This window comes from Cariama cristata, unplaced genomic scaffold, assembly GCF_000690535.1.
Source record: "Cariama cristata isolate BGI_N322 unplaced genomic scaffold, ASM69053v1 scaffold32521, whole genome shotgun sequence".
Lineage (NCBI taxonomy): Eukaryota > Metazoa > Chordata > Aves > Cariamiformes > Cariamidae > Cariama > Cariama cristata.
Window position 1 is genome coordinate 1 of NW_009598167.1, and position 18,397 is coordinate 18,397.

The 18,397-nt window shown below is 37.2% G+C and overlaps 1 protein-coding gene across 1 annotated transcript; it reads left to right on the forward strand.

Annotated features, from left to right (window-relative positions):
• Positions 1-4,212: 4,212 nt before the first annotated feature.
• On the forward strand, positions 4,213-17,672 carry LOC104156261 (protein-L-isoaspartate(D-aspartate) O-methyltransferase-like). The gene is given in 7 exon segments (XM_009709184.1): positions 4,213-4,297; positions 4,300-4,419; positions 5,559-5,590; positions 7,338-7,442; positions 10,808-10,928; positions 15,666-15,751; positions 17,300-17,672. Coding segments are annotated over 7 exon segments (729 nt in total). The 3' UTR covers positions 17,480-17,672.
• Positions 17,673-18,397: the final 725 nt, after the last annotated feature.

The following is an 18,397-nucleotide window of genomic DNA, read 5'->3' on the forward strand; positions in this document are numbered from 1 at the left end:
AATAAAATAATATAAATAAAACAATAAACTGTCACTCGAGTAATTTTTCTACTTGATTTCATCTTTTGTATAGAGCTGTGTGTGCTTTGCATCATGCTTTAAGACCTTTGTATGATTTAAAAATATCACTGTTCTGGTGAAGAGTCACCTTCATAAGTGAAGTACTCAGCAGTGGTTATGGGGAAAGTAATCTGGGGAGAAACTGAAGTGTTCTGAAATAGATACTGAAATAGTCCCACAGTAAACGGTTTTGGGATCTGCATGAGCATTTTATTTATGTAAAGCCAGCAACAGGAGGTGTTTGAGTAGCTGTTTATAGTTTGTAGAGGAAGCTTGTGTGCTGGATTTTATCATGTGGCAATGAGACATCCTTTTTCTGATCTGGAAGCTAGTGTTGGTGTAGATGTTGACTGCTAGTATTTTACGGTTTGGTTGGAAAGTTGTTTGGTCAACAGTCAGGATACCATCAGTGATGTAGGCAGTTCTTTCCAAGATAAGCACTTCAGTAATGCATTTGTTGCTAAATAAAAAGGTAGGTTGTTTACTTGTCGCAAGTCCACGGTGTCTTTCCAGAGTTTAGCTCTTTTTTCCTTGCTCTCTGACAGCCAGCTGCCCAGTTTCCCAGGTTACATTCAACAGCGGTGTATTTCCACCTTCAAATCCAAGGACTGCTCTGTGAGCTCTTTTCCTGTTTTCATGGTGTTATTTGCCGAAAAGAAGCAGACCAGAGTGAGTTTTCAAAACATGCTCCAATTATGTCAAGTTGTCATTGCCGCAGCCTCTGCACAGAGTAACTCTTGAACTCTGCAGGCTGTCCTCCACTCTTCAGTGCTTACTTTTTGGCTTCGGCCCTTTGAAGCTTAGGAGTTGTGCTGATGTAACTCTAATAAACAGAGTTTGGTTTTGATTTTAAGCTGTAAGCTAGTGTGTTTGTGTATTAGCCGTTGCTTGTAAACACTTGATAATTTAATTTCTGATTTGTTTGTAGTACTGTTTGTCAGAGTCTTGAAACGCAGCAGTCTCCTCAAGGAGAGTCTTCTGTGCATGTTCTTGTTGGAAAGGATAACCAACCTATGTCTATTTCGTTGTGAATTATTTTCCTGTGATGTAGAGTTTTCTTTTAAGACTTATAAAATGCCAATGCAAAACATTTTCTTAATAAATAAATTACTGTTGATCGTCTTGGGTTTTTTGGCACTTAGAGATGGCTTGAAATCAGAACATCTTCTTTGCAATATAAACTTTTTTAATTGGCTTTTTTAGGGGATACAGTTGTTTTCTGGACTTAATTCAGAATCCAATAGAGATTTGTTCCAGACAGAATTGAGATCCTTGCAGCTGATCATCTTGGGACTGACTGCTGGAGGAAGGAGAGGACTTCCACTGGAGTGCAGTACCTTGCAGTTGCTGTGTTTCTCTACATTCGGCCGTGAGACTGAGAAAAATTCGTTTTGTTATCAACACAGGAAAAATTCCTACAAAGTCAATATTGACTTTACTGTTTAGGGCTTGATTGCTTGTCTTAATTCCCACCTAAAATTTGTTGTTATCTCCATTGTACAATAAGCAAATTTGAAAAGCAGATTTAATCTATGGGGGGTTAATGTGATGCCCAGTAATTCCGCATTCATAGCTGGCAGGGTGTATTTTTTTATGAAGAGTAATTCAGTAATTGGAGTGCATGGCTGAGACACAAGATCCAGCTTCACCCACAGGCTCTGCTGGGGACTTTGAGTATGGGTAACTTTTTAAATGTCTTATTTACTGATGAAAAAGATGACATTAATCAAAGAGTCCAACAGTCAGCAAATCTCGTGAGTGTTTGCTGAATAAGAGCATCCTGAATGCTCAGCGTTTGCAGAATATTAGTAGCTACTGTTTTCAGTATTTTTTGGTCATTTGCCTGTCAGTGTAAGCAACAGGCTTGATAAAGTTACACATACTTTGGCTGAAACAAAGTTTTGTGCTTTGTTTTGCGCAGACGTCTACAGGCAACCTCTGCCATAGAGCTCTTGTACTCCAATTAAACAAGCTGGAGGAAGAATGGGTAAAATACATACGCAAAGTAGTAGAATGGAGGCAGAATAAAACTTGTAAATGCTGAGAGGTGAATTTACTTACAGCTACTGAAAGGTGGCAGGAGTAGATGAGAGAGGTGGCAGGCATGGAGTTTGGTAAAAAGGGACATGGGCCGTGGGTGGTGTGGAAGAAGCTCGCAGTCACAGCGGTACGGAGGAGGTTCTCGCCTCGCCGTGGGGCCCTGCGCTGCTCTTCCAAGCTGGAAGCTTGGTCGGTGTATTCCCTGCATGTTTTTTTTCCCCAACACACAGAAGGGAAGAGTGGGTGGCTACCTGTACCTTCTAGAATCCGTACATCTATCTGCGCAATACACAATCTCAAGGAATAAATCGCTATTTTAGGTCTTTCCCGAGTGCTTCCCGGCTGCTGCTTTTTGACCTCCCTTCCCTAGAACCTTTTATCTTTTCACTCCTGTTTTAATGAGCTTTGCTTATTCTCCTGCCTCCTTTTTTTTTTTTAAGTACATTTATTTTAGAGATACTAGTTTCTTGGTGATACCTAATGACAGTCTAACAGTAAAATTTTGAAATTTTTGTTTTGTTTTGGGTGATTTTGGGGTGTTTTTTTGGTTTTGTTTTTTGTTTCTACAGTTTGTTCACAGAACTGATGTACCACTAATTCCAAGTGGTCAAGGGAGAATGATTTTTTTTTTTTTTTTCCTTACTATCTTATTTTGTCAGTACCAGTGTGTTAATGGATTGATTTGTTTTCTTTTGGGGTACAGTTTTGCTCAGTAAGTAAACATATGAACTGCTGCAAATGCATGCTGTCTCAGATTCAAAAACTTGCATTGAAATGAGGAGTTTTCTCTAACTGGAACTGTAGTATGGAATTCTAAATGAAGTCAGAGCACGAGATACGTTTAGTGTGTGTGGTCTGTGAGGAGAGTATATGCTTTTTCTGGGACTTATCAGATACAGAAATAATTCTAAAAAAGAATTTTTTTTTAAAGAATTGTTCTTTTCTCTAATAACTTGGTAGAATATTCCTATTGCAGTTCTATCTGATACTTTGTCTTCAGACCAAAAAGAAAAATGATCTGGGGGGTTATTTTGCTCTCTGAATTCAAGCCTATGTTTTATAGGATAATTAAATCCTGGACACGGGTAGTGGATAAGGAAAACCAGAACAAAGTCCCATGATTGATAAGGGTAGTTGGGAGCAGACTGTGAACAGTCAGAGGAGCCCCTAGAGAAGTTAGCCCAGGCCTGGGCACTGGGGTGTTCGTAGGTGTTGGTAGGACTTTAAAAAAAACAGTGGTGCCACTTCAGTTAGGACAATCCTACAAAAGCGCCTTAATCTGATTTTTATGTTACTGTATTTTGGGTTGGAATTTAAAGATACTCAAATTATTCCTTTTAAGTATAATTTTCCAAATAAATCTTCCTTGTTTAAAGTAGTTCAATGAAGCAATCCATTGTTGAAATTTCAGTTATTTGTAGTTTACACTGTATCTTTTAATGCAGAGGATTAATTAATTTCTTCTATTTGTTTTCCAAAGGTTTCTGTTACTCATGAATGTCTCTTCAGAACTTTAAAGAAAGAATTATCAATGTTAAAAGCTTCAATAAAATTGCAAGGAAAAATGGCTGCACCGTACAGTGCTTCTGACATTTTACGTGCATTTACATTTTATTTTGAAAAGTGAACAAAGATTCAGAGTGTTTTGATATAAAAACTCTTTGGCCTCAGTCTGCCCCAGCATAAGAATTCTGTAGGAGTTTCTGTACAAAAGGATTTTTTTCTTTTGCCAACACAAGAGAGAAACAGATCTTGAAAATAAAATACTGAGCAGGGATCCTGCAGCTTCATATTTCTAACCTGCTTTTGTATATTTTTCAATAATTACTCACTTACATAGCTTCTTAGAAATATGAAGGATATCTTGTTTGGTGTGTTTAGTAATACCAGTTTCTTGCTGACTATGTTTTCAGGAATATCAAAGATGTGAATGAAGTTGTGTTTTTCTAGGGGATAGATCTTTGCAAAGGGTCTCTACTGTTTCAGAAAAGCATCTGTAACTGCTGGGAAAGTCTTGTTCAAAGTTCACTGCTTTAAGCATCGCTTGATCTATGGACCACATCTTAAATTCTAGTATGATGAGGGTTAGAGTGTTAGAGAGGGTAGGGTAGCATGATTTCTCACAATATTAGGAATATGTTCATGTATTTCACATGCTCTTGCGTTGCAGAAGAGAAACGATGTCTTCAATTTTATTTATTTGCTTATTTATAGAAAATGGAATAATCAAATCAGACAAGGTGTTTGAAGTAATGCTGGCTACAGACCGTTGCCACTATGCAAAATACAACCCTTATATGGATTCTCCACAGTCTATAGGTAAGAGCATCTTGTAAAAATGATTGAAATTGTTCTAATTTGCATAACTGTGACTGCCTTTGTCATATGTATGTTAAGAATGTGAACATAATTTTTTAAATTGGAAGCTTGTTTAGTTCTTTATCAGTTTATTCAATACCTTTTAACTAAGTTTCAATTTGTTACGGAATGCAGTTGGCATACTTGGATACATCAAGTAGACAGATGATCTTTAGCCAATATTAACATGTGTAAATATGGATTTATCTTTTAAACCACAGCAATTTGTGGTGGTGCAGCTGATGTTTAAATACTTAAAAATCATTTGTATCCAGTTTACATCAGAAGCAGTCTCTCTTTTTACAGAGATGATTCAGTTGAGATCAGTGCAGAGTTTCTTAAACCTTTAGGTGAGATTTTTTTAACATGAAAACAGGCTTTAAGTGGGAAGATCTACTGATAGGACAGTTGTTTCCCATCCAGATCTGAGTTGTATCTTTCCAAGGCATGAGAACTGAATTACGCGAATGTACTAATTTATTTTTTCTTGATTTCCCCCCCGCCTCCCTAAATAGTGAGTGGTGAAAACTCTGAATTGTGTTAGGATTGTATTAGTTGTATAGGAAAATTCAAAAATCTTTTAAGATACATTCATATTCAAAAGCTTATATATCTTCACAGAAATAAATATAGGTGAGTATTCCTCCATGTTTTCTCATAGGTGTGTGCTGTTTGTAAAATGGATGAGGTTATTGTCTCCAGAAGTTCTGTGATCCCCACCACATCACACTCAAACTAACAAGTTCAGGTTTTTACACAGGGACTGAGTGAAAAAGACATTACGTTATTCTGGGAGTTGTTAGTCTTCTGAATTCAACTTCCTTGATCAAGCTAAGGCAATATAGTGACAAAATGGAGATTGTAACCGAGATCAAGGATAGAACCTTTATTTTTGCCCTGCGCAGAGTTGACATGGCATAGCTTTCGGGTGATGTACCTTAACTCACTTCTGAAGAAGCTATGTAACTGTTGGGGTGCGTGTGTAGTGCCCTGAATGAGGGTGACAATTAAGGTATTGCATTTTACAGTCACAATAATAAAGATCGTAAAGTTGCTGTCTAAACAACGATCAGCATGTTCTTCCATTCCTTTGTTTACAGGTTTCCAAGCAACAATCAGTGCTCCACATATGGTAAGCTATAAACTTGTGTAATTAGTATAGGTGATTTGATAAACATCCAAATGCTTCTGAAATAAAATATCTATTCTAGCAAATTTAATGGACAGTTGATTGCAGTGATGCTGTTGTGAACTGCCTAGTGGGAGGTCACAGAGAAGATTGAGCCAGACTTTTCTTGGAGATGCACAGTGATAGGATGAGGGGTAATGGACAAAAAAATGCAATGTGGGAAATTCTGAGTAGTTTCTTGGGTGAAAAAAAAATCCCATTGAGAGCAGTTAAGCACTGGAACAGATTTCGCAGACTGTGGAAATTCTGTTCTTTGATATACAAAGAAGCTGACTGGACAGGGCTCTAAGCAGCCTAATTTAAATTGCCACTGTGTTGAAAGAGGGTTGGACCACAGGATTTCCAGAGATCCTTTCCAACCTAAATTACTCTGACACTGTAATTTATAAAAATATAAGAATTCATGAGTGGATAACAGTGATTTCTATGGTATGGTATTGCTGTAATACCTTTAATTCTTTGGACAGGAAAAAAAAATTGTACTGAGATGCAGGGTTTTTACCAAATGATTGTGACCAGGGCATTCATGACTGAGCGTTAAGAGGAGATTTCCGTATATAGATCTAGCACAGACATAATTTGTCTGTGTTTCTTTATTCATCCTTCATCTCAAATAGAAGCATATATTTTGTCCTTCAGATGTTTGGAAAGTGTCAAAACATAGTAAAAGTCTGCTCCTCTTGACTAAAAACTACCTAGTTAGAATTTACTTAGTTATCAACATTAAAAAAAATCAGAAATTTTGTATGGAAATGTTAACAATTTTATTCAGAGAAAGACAGAGAAAGAAGTATTGTGGCTACGGGAGATAAAAGTATTAATTATGTTTTCAAAATTTTAACTCACCTGTCATTATCTTTGACTTATCCTATGCTTAGCGCTAGTAGTATATGAAGTGTTACAGCAAAAAAGAAATGTATCCTCTAAGCAAATCTTAACAGTAAATGTTCTCGTTATTGCTGTTTTCTGGGTGTGATAGATAAAGCTGCAAGAGCATGGTAATGGCTACCTCTGAAACATTAAAGAACAAATTGTTTTTTTAGTGTGCGACCTAAGCTTAGTTTGTATACTGGTCCACCATGTAGGAAAGCAAAACTCAGGAAGAGTGTCTGTAGACTACTGCATTTCATACACGAGCCTGGCTATCTGCTTTTGTAAAAGACAGCTCCTTTTTCCTACTCTCTGATTTGGCGAGTGTGCAGACAATACAAGAGGTAGTTTTAATAGCCGTTTTCCTTGATGCTCCAGAGCTGCCTTCTTCCTAGCTAGCCTCTGTCCCAGCTTATTCCAATGTACATAGCATAATGATAAGCTAAATTCTTTATGGGCCATATACTGCCGGAATAGTAAGAGCCACCAGACCTGAAGAGAATTAAATTGATTTATGGTGTTTCTCCCAATAACTGTATATAAATTGAGTCTGTGTTAGAAAATGTTCAGATAAGTTGATATCTATATATGCTTAAAAAAACAAAAAAATGCATACACACACAATTTGTTGAAGTGAATGAAAACAATGATGATACCATGTAGTTAAACCCCCCTACTTTTTTTGTAATAAAAAATTCTGAGTTTTTTTCACACAAATCCTCAGTGCATTGCCCAAAATCACTGAAGAAGTGAACACATATTGGGTAAAATAGACACTTAAAATATTTTGAAATTTTCTGTCTCTGTCGTCTTCTCTTAGCATGCATATGCTCTTGAACTTCTGTCTGATCAGTTACATGAAGGAGCCAAAGCACTTGATGTAGGATCTGGAAGTGGAATCCTTACAGCATGCTTTTCGCGAATGGTGAGATACTTAGTTTCATCAGTTGACCGTCAGAACCGCTTGAACTGTAGAGTAACTCTGAATTAAAGGGAGGGAAAAACAGCATCCTTCATGCAGTGGACTGATGTATGTTATACAGAAAATAATTTACTCTTCTGAGTGTGATTAGTACCCATTTCTTACCTTGGTTGAGTTAAAAGGTCCAGTAAATCTTGTGATGGTGAAGAAACTACCTAGAGGGGAAATTTTTTTTCTTGATTACATTTGAGTTGTTGCTTTATAGCTTGAAGGAAGGAGGTGTTTGTCTTGTCCAGCTCAATTTTTAGATTAACTTGTGTGGGTATGAATGTTCTCACTGTGATCAATTGTCATGTCTTCCTGCTATGATGAGAGTTTAGTGAGACCTAAAAGAATACTATTTCCACAGGAAAATATATTGTATGTATATAAATTGGTTTTGAATTAACTTTTTTTTTTTCATGTTGCTGTATTGTGTGAGCATCACTATAAGGATCCATTTAATCTTTTCTAAGTTAGTTATTAATTTATATTCTTTTTCATTTTATCCAGGTAACTTAATCTCTGTTCAACCCGTGTGTAAGGAATTCTCTGTGGTTTCACCTTATCTTACATCAGGAAAAAAAAGATGAAAAAATTTGTTTTATGATGACTGTAACTACAGTACTGTTAGATTAATTTAGGTAGTGGAATATAATCAGTTTTTCTTTCTCCATTCCAGTATTTTATCATTACTTTATAACTAGCGGAGACCTTCATTAAACTGCCAACTAGATATTTTTTTAATTGGTCTTTCTGAGAAGCTAATTTGGAATATGGTGATGCATATGATAAATTCTCATGGGTTTTTTGCAACTTAGTTTTCTGTTTTCGAGCACTGATCTGTTGAGTCTGCAATCACTTCTGGTTTCCTGTGTTAAGAATTAGATAAGAATGTTTAGGACTGGGCAATGCACTAGTAGAAGTATGTAGTTTTTTTAGCTGCAAAATTAAAAAAAAAAAAAAAAGGTAGTTGAAATAAGTTAACCAAACTGCAGTTTAGAGGAAATCTTAAATGTCACTTATTCAACTTCTACCTGTTATTTTTGGTCTAACTTTGTAGTCAATAATCAAGTGCTAGTAGCATGCATGGGAACTCCAATCCCACAAGTGTTACAACTTTTGTCAAAGTAATGTGTATTTCTCGCTGAAGTTACGAATGCATAGAGGAATAGCCATTTTTGATAAGATGTGATAAGTTGTGGTTGTGCACTTTTTTCTTTTAAAACAGCTATATAAGAAAAGCTGAAAATGTCTGCAGAGAAGTCAGAATTACCACAAAGGAAATCTCTTTCCAATTTTTCTGAGGTTAATCACACTGTCTTTTTATTGTCTTAGAATGTCATGTTCCTTTTCTGAATCTCCCATGGTGGTGTGCTGTGGAATGCCTTACAGATGTGTTTTGTGAAACATTGGATAAATGCTTTTGTTCTGTTTGATAGCATTATCACTGTGCCGTACAGATCTTGCTTCATCCACTTGAATGAATGTAGATAAGACAGTATGTACTGCTCTGACTTTCTCCGTAAAGTGCTTTCGAACAGTAACAAAAGCTTGAAAGAAGTATATTATGGGGAATGATGGTAAAGTGTTTTGCTATCAAAATTCAATTGGGGATGTGCTTACTGGATCATGTGGATGTTAATTCTCGGTCTACTTGAGATCTAGAATGAGTAGCTCGCATCTGTGGCATGAGTACCTGAGTGCACGTTGATGTCATGACCGCTTTACTCTGATGATAACCTCACTTGTGGTACTTCTGGGACAGCTTTGTGTTTACTTAGACTAGTAAAGCATCTTTAAGATTTTTGTTTGGGTTTTGATGTTAAACTGATGTGATAAACTTACCTACATAGCATACAAGCTTAAGTTTATTAGCTCTCAAAGGTTGCTGGCAAATTAAATGAATTGTAGTTTTTGTCCTGTATGTACTGGAATTACAAAAAAAAAAAGTGGGGTATATTTTTATTCCAAACAGACCATGGAGATACCCCAAATTGTACTATTATGCTATTGTCTCGATTGCACACACCTCAGAGTTCCAGGGCAATAGACAAGGGTAATCGATGAGGACTCAGAAATAGCGTAACAGACTATGACATGCAGCAAGAGGTTCTCTTACTTTGATATCAGGCTGTTTCATGCTATGACCATTTTGCTAAACTTTAATTTCTGTGACGTTACCCTTTGTTGGACTACACTGGATCTTTTGCCAGCTTCTGGTGCAACTGACTGCCAGGCACTCCTCCAAATAGCAACCTGTGGTTGTCATAGTGAAAAGTTGCCATGTGTATTGCTCCCTTTCAAAGACTGGTCTGATGGTCTGCTTGAAAACAAAGAGATAACACTGCTCTTTTGATATTTGTAACATAGGACTTGTCCTTAATAAAACGTTAGCAACGTCTTAGCAACGTTAAAATGTAAGATACAGAAGCATAACCAATGGATTCAGATGTGTCCAAAGACAAAGTTGTATGACAGCATGGGCTGCTAGGACGTGCCCAGCCATTGCGTTCTTTGAGTTGGATCCTGTTAAAAATGGTTTGATTTTTAAGATTTGCATTCTTTTTCTCATCTCTCCAGAACTGGAACAATTTTTCTGGAATAAAGACACAATTCCAGAAGAAATATCTGTAATGAAGAAGTCTTTGTTAGTAGGCCTCTCTTCCCCTCAAAATACACATATCTTTTGTGGCCTTTTGCGATTTATGAACTCTCAAAAGTTCCACTCTTTCTGTGGAAGAGAGCTGTAAATCTGAAAGTAAATTAGTGAATGCAAGGGTAGGTGAAAACTAGTTTGTTCCTGACTGTTAATTGCTGCATTTACTTCTGAAAGAATAGGACTCTTGAGATAACTTAGAGTAAAACGCATGACTTACTATTTTCCTTGAAGTAAGGTCTTCTCTAGGAAAACCTTAATCTTTAAGTAAGTTTATTCAACATGAAAGGAGATTAGATCTAGTCTTTGTCCTTGAAGTTGTTACTTTCTGTTGCAGGTAATGCCAATGCTCGTGATCAAATTTAACTTCTAAACATTCAGAGAAGAAATCTCCACTAATAGTATAACTTAACTGAATCAGATCTCAGAAAGATGACTATAACAAGCATGTATAAGACCACCAACAAATTTAATTACCAGTTGCTTCTAGTAGTCAGGATGTGTCGTTCCAAACAGTAGTTTTAATAACATTGGGGAAATATACTACCACTTTACTGGTTATTTATTTATTTATTTTATTTTAGAGAAATAGGCTCAGGAGATAGAAATACTCATTCTATAAATAAATCCAAACTAGCAGAAATTATTCAACTGTATATTTTTATTCCAGGTTGGTCCCAAAGGACAAGTTGTAGGAATTGATCATATCAAAGAACTAGTAGATGACTCAATAAATAATGTCAAAAAAGATGATCCCACATTGCTGTCTTCAGGAAGAGTGAAACTGATTGGTGAGCATCAGACTGATATACTTACTAATTAAACTAATATTCTTTCTAGCAGCTGGTTGAAAATGACTGGAATTGGATGTGATTAAAAATTCTAATTTAAGAAGTTAAACCAAAGGAAGAGGAGCCAAATGAAAATTTTAAAATCCAAATCATCTTTAGGCATTTGAAAAATACCATCTTCACAAAGTTTTGAGAATATGACTTCTGGTAATCTTAAAGAATACATAATCGTTCTATTAGAGAAGCTGAACAGGGAAGTGTTTTCCGGTGAAAATACTTTACATGCTGAAGGTCTGTCATGTTAAATTTGCTATTTAAAATTGGGTTTGAATTCACAACTTTTATTGAATAAATGTACTGTCATCTAAATTTGGGTGTTTTAACAAAGCTTTCATACTTCTGATATAGTAATTGAGAAAGCTGCGTGCAAAGAGTCGAGTGGAAGTAGTAGATTGGCAGCATGCATCACTGAAGTTTATTTCACTTGCTTTTAAAATTAATTGTATTTATATGTTAAGGAAGTGATTAATTGACACCAGACTACTTTAGTTCAATCAGAGTTACTGAGAGGAAATAATGCTAAAATTATACAAGGATAGTGAATTGTTTTAAATAATACTTTTTTGACTAAAAAGATGCTGCTTTTTTTTTTTTTTAAGAAGGTGCAAAGCTGGCAGGAGGAAAGCATTCCTTTCATTATCATTCCATTTTTTAAGTTTAAAAAGGAAGTTGAAGAGCTAGGTTATTTTGAGGCTTCTTATAAGAGCGCTTGGAAAAATGATCATTATGTGATGTTTGGCTCTTACTTTAATTAGCATTTTGATTCATGGTCATCTTCTATAAATGAGGAGCTCTTCTAAGTCTTTTTTAAATAAGCCAATCAACACATGTACTTATACATGCGTATAAAATGCAGTGTCCCTCACTGAGAACACTTATGCCTTACACTTCCTTGGAAAAGAAGTCAGACTGTTGGGGCTGGAGAGGGGGAATGGGGGGATAATTTCCTTTGTTGCTGTACAAGAGCAATTTGGACTTAAGCTTCTGGCTATACTGAAGCAAGCTCTGATGCTCTTGGGAGTCTAGAATTCTAAGCAAATATCATCATCTATATTATGTTTGACTGTGTAGCAGGATGACTAAGAGAATTCTGAATAGTTTTGTTGTGATGTACATTTAAAAAAAGTACAGATGGATGAGTAGCACTTTTGTGAATTATATGGTAAAGAAGAATGTTTCAACTGTGCTGGATTCCTGGGAGCTCTTTGATGTGGAGCTAGAATCCAGACAGAGCTGGTTTTTAAAACAAAACAACAACAAAAAAACCCCAACCAAACACCCTGCTCCCCAACACACAAGTAAAGAGACCCTGAAAACCGAGGGCCAATTGGTGATGGGAACTGTATGAACTAAAACTAGGTATGTCAGTGGCTGGCTTTTCACAAATATGCTTCAAACATTCTCCGTTGCTTTGTCACACCTCAGATATGCCATAACTGCATTTCAGAACCATCAACATTATTTTGGGGTGTCTCAGTAATAGAACTGCACTGAGAACTTGGGAATAAGTATACTTAGGGTATGTCTGTATTAGTTTGTGGGGGTTTTTGCCTTTTTTGTGTGTGGTTTGTTTTTTGCTTTTTTTTTCTCTTAAAATCCAAGGGATGCTTTTGAGGTGAATCTCTCGACTGCTTCCACTTACCACACTTTCTCTCACATGAGAGTACTCCTGGAGAGCACAAACTCTCATTCCTTTTGGATGAAAATATACTGGATTATGTGCTCTGAGCAACCAAATATGTTTCATATGTTAATGGATATTAGGCCAATAAGACTAGACCTAGACCAGAGCGATCATTCTGAAATGCACATGTTGCATAGACATCAGAGTCTCAGCAAAAACTGTTTTGCTGTACAGATCTGCTTCTATTGTACTGCGCTATTTGCTGATGCAGAGATAGCCAGAGGGCATGAGGGTATTCTAACCACAGTGAAGTCGTTTTCTTCTGTTTCTGTGCTCCTGGTACAGCTCTGTGTGAAACAGCTCTGCATAGAGACACCGAACGCTTGAGTACCATGATCCGCAGTCAGTCTTCAAAAACAAGCTACAAAACCCTTTTACGTCAGAAAGTCCTGACACTACTTCCCCCCTCATCACCATCTGCCACCCACCGCTTTGATTACTTCATTAACAGGCTGCACATAACTGGAGGTCTGGGTAGGATAGGTGATGTTACTCAGGTTGTAAGCACAAGCTCAAAATTTGGGCTGCTGTTTCCCCTTGGACGTTTGAAAATGCAATACTTTGTATCACATTGAATACGTGAATGGCAGCTTCACTGTTTTCTTTTGTTTTGTTTTTGTTTTTTTTTAAATCTTCTGGATAGCTGGAAGTATGTTCCCATTGTAGGTGGATATATACCTGACTGCTGTAGCTGGGAGAATTTTTGTGGATGTTAAAAGGGAAGAGCCATGCTGTACTTGATGCATAAAAAGGAGCATGATTTATTTTTTTTTTTGTTGGTGTGTGCTCATGCTGAAGATGATGGCTTTGGTTTAGGCTATTGATTCTAAGAGCCAAAGGGTTTAGATTTTTTTGGGATTCTTTTTACCACTGTCAGCAAAGTGATAAGATGTACAGAAGTCACAGTCAGACTTCTCTGGACAGTGCACAAGAATACAAGTGTCCTTCAGAAGACAACTTAGCAGTTTCTTTCACAGTTGTTTTTTCAACTCAGCAATCTCCTCTTCTTTTGCCAGCAGTACTGGAGATCACTGCTTCTCATGCCTACTGCTGCATCTTGGGGAATGAGGGTCTGTCTGCCTGTGTAACTAACATCATTCAAAGCAGTACCTGTATGCTTGAGCTAAAGAAGTCTTTCTCCATTGCTTTCTCTGATGGAATAGTGGCTTGATGCGGCAACACATCTCTACTTCCTCTTCAAAGGAGATGTACAGTGCTACTAAGATATAAGCAAATATAAATTATTTACTTGACTGTGTGGAGGTGGTTGTTCCAGTAGAACCTACTTTGGCAGAGTCAGAGAGATGAAGCCCTGGAAATCCTGGAACTTTCATTACTGGCAACAGTAATAAAAGCTGACTGAGTGGAGTTGGTGGTCGATAGGCATGAGTTCTCTTGAAGCGTTGGTAGCTCTTGCTTGGCAGCTTCTGCCCATGGCCCTTGGTTGGAGCTTGTGCTGGTCAGAACTGATGGTATGAGGAAATAAGTCACTGAGCTTTAAGGGGCTTCTCAGCTACTGAGGAAATATGTTCTCTTCTTACAGCCCTTAAGCTTTGGGTGTAGAAGGTGCTTGCAGGGTCTTGTTTCAGGATCTAATATGAAAGATGACCAACACCCCAATTTTAATTGTTTCAAGGAGCTCTCCAGGTCTTCCTGTACAGTTGTGGATACTTCAGGGTGTTGTTACTGTCCAGGTGGCCCTCCCTATCACTGAAGTCAAAATGAAACCTGCTATGGCCATCGTGTATTTTTCCTGGCTTGTGAGTTGTTGGAAGGCAAAAAGTTGATAAATTTTCAGCCTCTGGTAGAGGCTTAGAACTTCTTTTGACTCATTCAGCCTTTTGGTTTACCTGTGATAACAGCGATTGCACAGCAGTCGAGGCTTAGCCTGAACACAGGAAACCCCAAACCACTACTTGTGCTGAGCAGGGAGCTAAGTTCATTAACCTCTGTGCTTTTTCTTCTTGACTGGTTACGGGGACTTCTGCACTCATTGAGTATGAATTTACAGATGGTTTAGCCTCATTTACTACTTTTGTTCCTAAATAGAGAGAGCTTGCCTAACTTGCTCTGAATTTCCCATTGGTTTCCTGTAAATACCGTGGATGCCACATTCACATCATCTTCTTTCAAAACTTAACTCAGGGTCTAGTTTACTTTGCTACATTTCAGTGGCTTAGAAAACCCAATCTATTCCTGTTTCATCCAGCATAACTGGGATGGTATGAGACATCTGTGATAGGGTATTTCTCCACCAAAGCTGAAGCTGTATCGGTAGCCCTCTGAATAACTTAATTAGTCCTAACGTCTTCCAAGCAGCCACCTGGAGCTTTACCCCCAGGTCTGACCTGGCTGTTGTCTGCAGGAAGGGTAGGGAGACCCATCTGCTGGCAAAGGGGATTAGTGTGGTACTGCCGTAGTGTATGAACGTAGAGGTGGACTTTCATTCCAGCTGGTAGTGCAGTTATAGGTGTATAGTCCATGTGAATACTTGCTTTGTCTTTTCCTCACCTTTGGAGTCTCCTAGTACATGCGTCTGAGATTTAATGCTTTAGGCTTATGATTTACATTATATTTAGGAAGGGTGCGTGTGAAGGCAAGGCAAAGCAAAGCGATGTTCCGAGAGGGAGAATGAGGGGAAAAGTCACCTGCATTGGAATGGCAAGGCACATAAATACTTAAGTATCTTTTCTGGGTGGACCATGTGTGTCCAAGAACTTTTGTTATAAATCCATCCTTTCTAATTTAAAGTGCTTCAGTAGTGTTTCATATCTCTTATAAGTGTTTGTGTATGTACATATGAAGGGTGTTTTGTTGCATTTATTTTGCAATTATGTTAATATTTTTAAACTGATTTCATCATGTTATTACTGCTCAGCAGAATTTTAGTTGAAATCTGAGCATAGCTTTTTATCTACCTGTAGATATGGGAGATCAGCTGTTTTCTCCACTCCTTTTGAAAACATTAAAAAAAAAAAAGTGTTTTCTTGCAGTGGGAGATGGAAGAATGGGATATGCAGAAGAAGCTCCCTATGATGCGATTCATGTAGGAGCTGCAGCACCAGTTGTGCCCCAAGCAGTAAGCCTTTATGTTTTATGTGTGTGATTAGTAATCTCTTAGCTGTAAAGAACCTTTTACGTAGATATATATGTAAAATACTTGTTAGACTTGCGCTGCTGGGAGTATCAGTGGGCAGTGTGATATGGGGTTTTTGTTTCTGATACAACTGGGCTTCCTGTTGGTTTGCAAAAGCTGTATGTTCTAATAATTCTCCTCTAAATAAACATATTTTAAAATGGCTTCTGTGCAACCCTCTATTGCAACAATGAACTGGAGCATTTTATTTAATAACTTAATTTGGTTTTATCAAACATTGAATTACAAAATTTAAGTATTTGTTTCCCAGGTTCTAAGGCATTGAGCTGGTTGGAAAAGTAATGTTCTCATCTGGAAATACAGACAACGCCATGTGTTTGTAGCTTTCAGAGTGGCTGCACGGCAGTTCTTATTAGAGAAGCTGAAGAGTAACTAGGGACTTCAGAGTGTGCATGTATCAAGTCCATTCTTGGAGATAAGATTTTTTTTCTCTTCCTTTCATTAGGTGAATGGGAATATGTAGCATGACTTTGATATGCTAGATACCAGTTAAGGGTGGTTTTTTTAAATCTGACTTTTAATGAGGGATAGTGAAAGGACTGGAGGTTTGAGGTAATATAGACAGGTTAGACACTTCCAGACATTGGCTGTTGTTTTATTTTTTGTATTTTATTTTGGGGTGAGTGTGTGTGGGGCTGTTCCCAGCAAAGTGTTGACAGATGACAGTTAAAAAGGTAATTTAAAGCTTATTAGTGAATGAAACAGTTCTTAATTATAACTTTTGTTAGTAACAGATTAAGTTGTTTTTTTTTTTTTCATGGCATCTGGAAAGTACTGAATTTTCCTTGAGTACTGTGATTAGCCTCCTTCTTTAATTATGAAAGAAAAAAAAATCCAAGCATTTCTCTTGCATACTCTGTTACTTGTTGCTTATCTTACTCATATTCCTATATTTTAGACTGGTTTCATAAAATCTGCTCCATTCACAGAATGAAGGAGGAGCTGTTGGGTAGTGACTGTGTTGTAGACAACTTAAAATTATTCCAGGAGGATAAATTTTTAAAAAGTCACGAAATCTCAAATCTTATTCTGAGGGCTTAAAGGGAGATCAGTTACCCCAAAAGTGTTAGACAGTGGGCCTGTACTGATGCACAGTAAGTCTCAAACAGTTAAAACTGGCAGTTTAAAAAGATTGAATCTACTGTAAAAATAATTTGTAACTTACATATTTTTCCCCTCTTATGTGGAAGCTAAAACTGCAACCAACCCGGTTAATCCAATTGCTGTTTAACCTTCTTCTGGAATTAATTATATGAAATTATTGTGAATGTTTCTGCAATACCAGTTGTGTACTATGTTGTGATGCTCTCATTTTCAGTGCGTTTTTTATTTTTCCTAATTGAAGTGGTTATCTACTGCATGATAGTAGATGGAGAAATTGTGGCAAAGCTGTTAATTTAATGTAACAAAATTTGGATCCAGCTTCTCTGAAGTGGCTGGTTGCATTCTAATTTCTGTGTTGTGTTCTAGCTTATAGATCAGTTAAAACCTGGCGGAAGATTGATATTACCAGTGGGCCCTGCAGGGGGAAACCAGATGCTCGAACAGTATGACAAACTAGAAGATGGCAGTGTCAAAATGAAGCCTCTGATGGGAGTGATATATGTGCCTTTAACAGATAAAGAGAAGCAGTGGTCCAGGTGGAAGTGATTTTCTGTTCCACTTACTTCTTCCACACACACGCAAGGTGAAAGGGTGTGAATTTTAAGCAGATAGACTGCAAGGTCTGCCTTTGCTGCTGTCATTGCTTTCTGCTCCTCCATACCATGAAAAGTGACTCGGTCTGCATTACTACATCACCAAAAGGAGATTATGCTAAGGTTTAGTTAATTTAAAAGCAGAAGAAAAATATTGCATGGGTTGCACTTTGTCTCTTTTGGACATGTTTTCTTTAGTCTTTGATGTGTTGAGGTTTCTTATTTGTTGTTTTGAACATGATATTTTCTAAATTTGAACTTCCCTCCTAATGAACTTTTTATAACTAGCTTGCCCAGTAGTTAGGGTAAAGTGTAAAATACTGCCTAAGAATAAATATTGTTTTGTCCTGTAAGTTAGTGCTAATTGGGTGTTCATTTTTTATTTTTCTGAAATGTCACAAATGAAGAAAAAAATCTTTAAAATCCTTTGTAGGAAATACAGCTAATCTTGCGAGCACTTTCCCTCAGCCCCCAAGTAGCAGAGAGTGGAGAATGTAATCTCTTCTTCCCTGAAGTATAAACGTAGCTGAGTAGTGTTCAGAAAATTTTCTCAGACATGTTAAAAGTCTGTCATCTGTCTCTGATGGGGACATATTTGTGTTCACCAACACAGCAAACTGTAAAGGCCTTCCTAGAGGTAGTAGACCTTCCAATTTGCTGAATTGAATGGCTGGTAACATAGACATAACACAGCTGTCAGCTTAAACCGTGCTAGGCATGAGTATGCGAATGAACAAAGCAGCAGTCCTGTTTTGCTTCCTGGCAGAAAACGCTTGTGAATGTATTATCTGTGTTAAAGAAGTGCATAGATGTGTATTGAGCTTTGAAAACAACTCTTGAGCTTTATAACTCCTAAATTTAGATTTTTGGG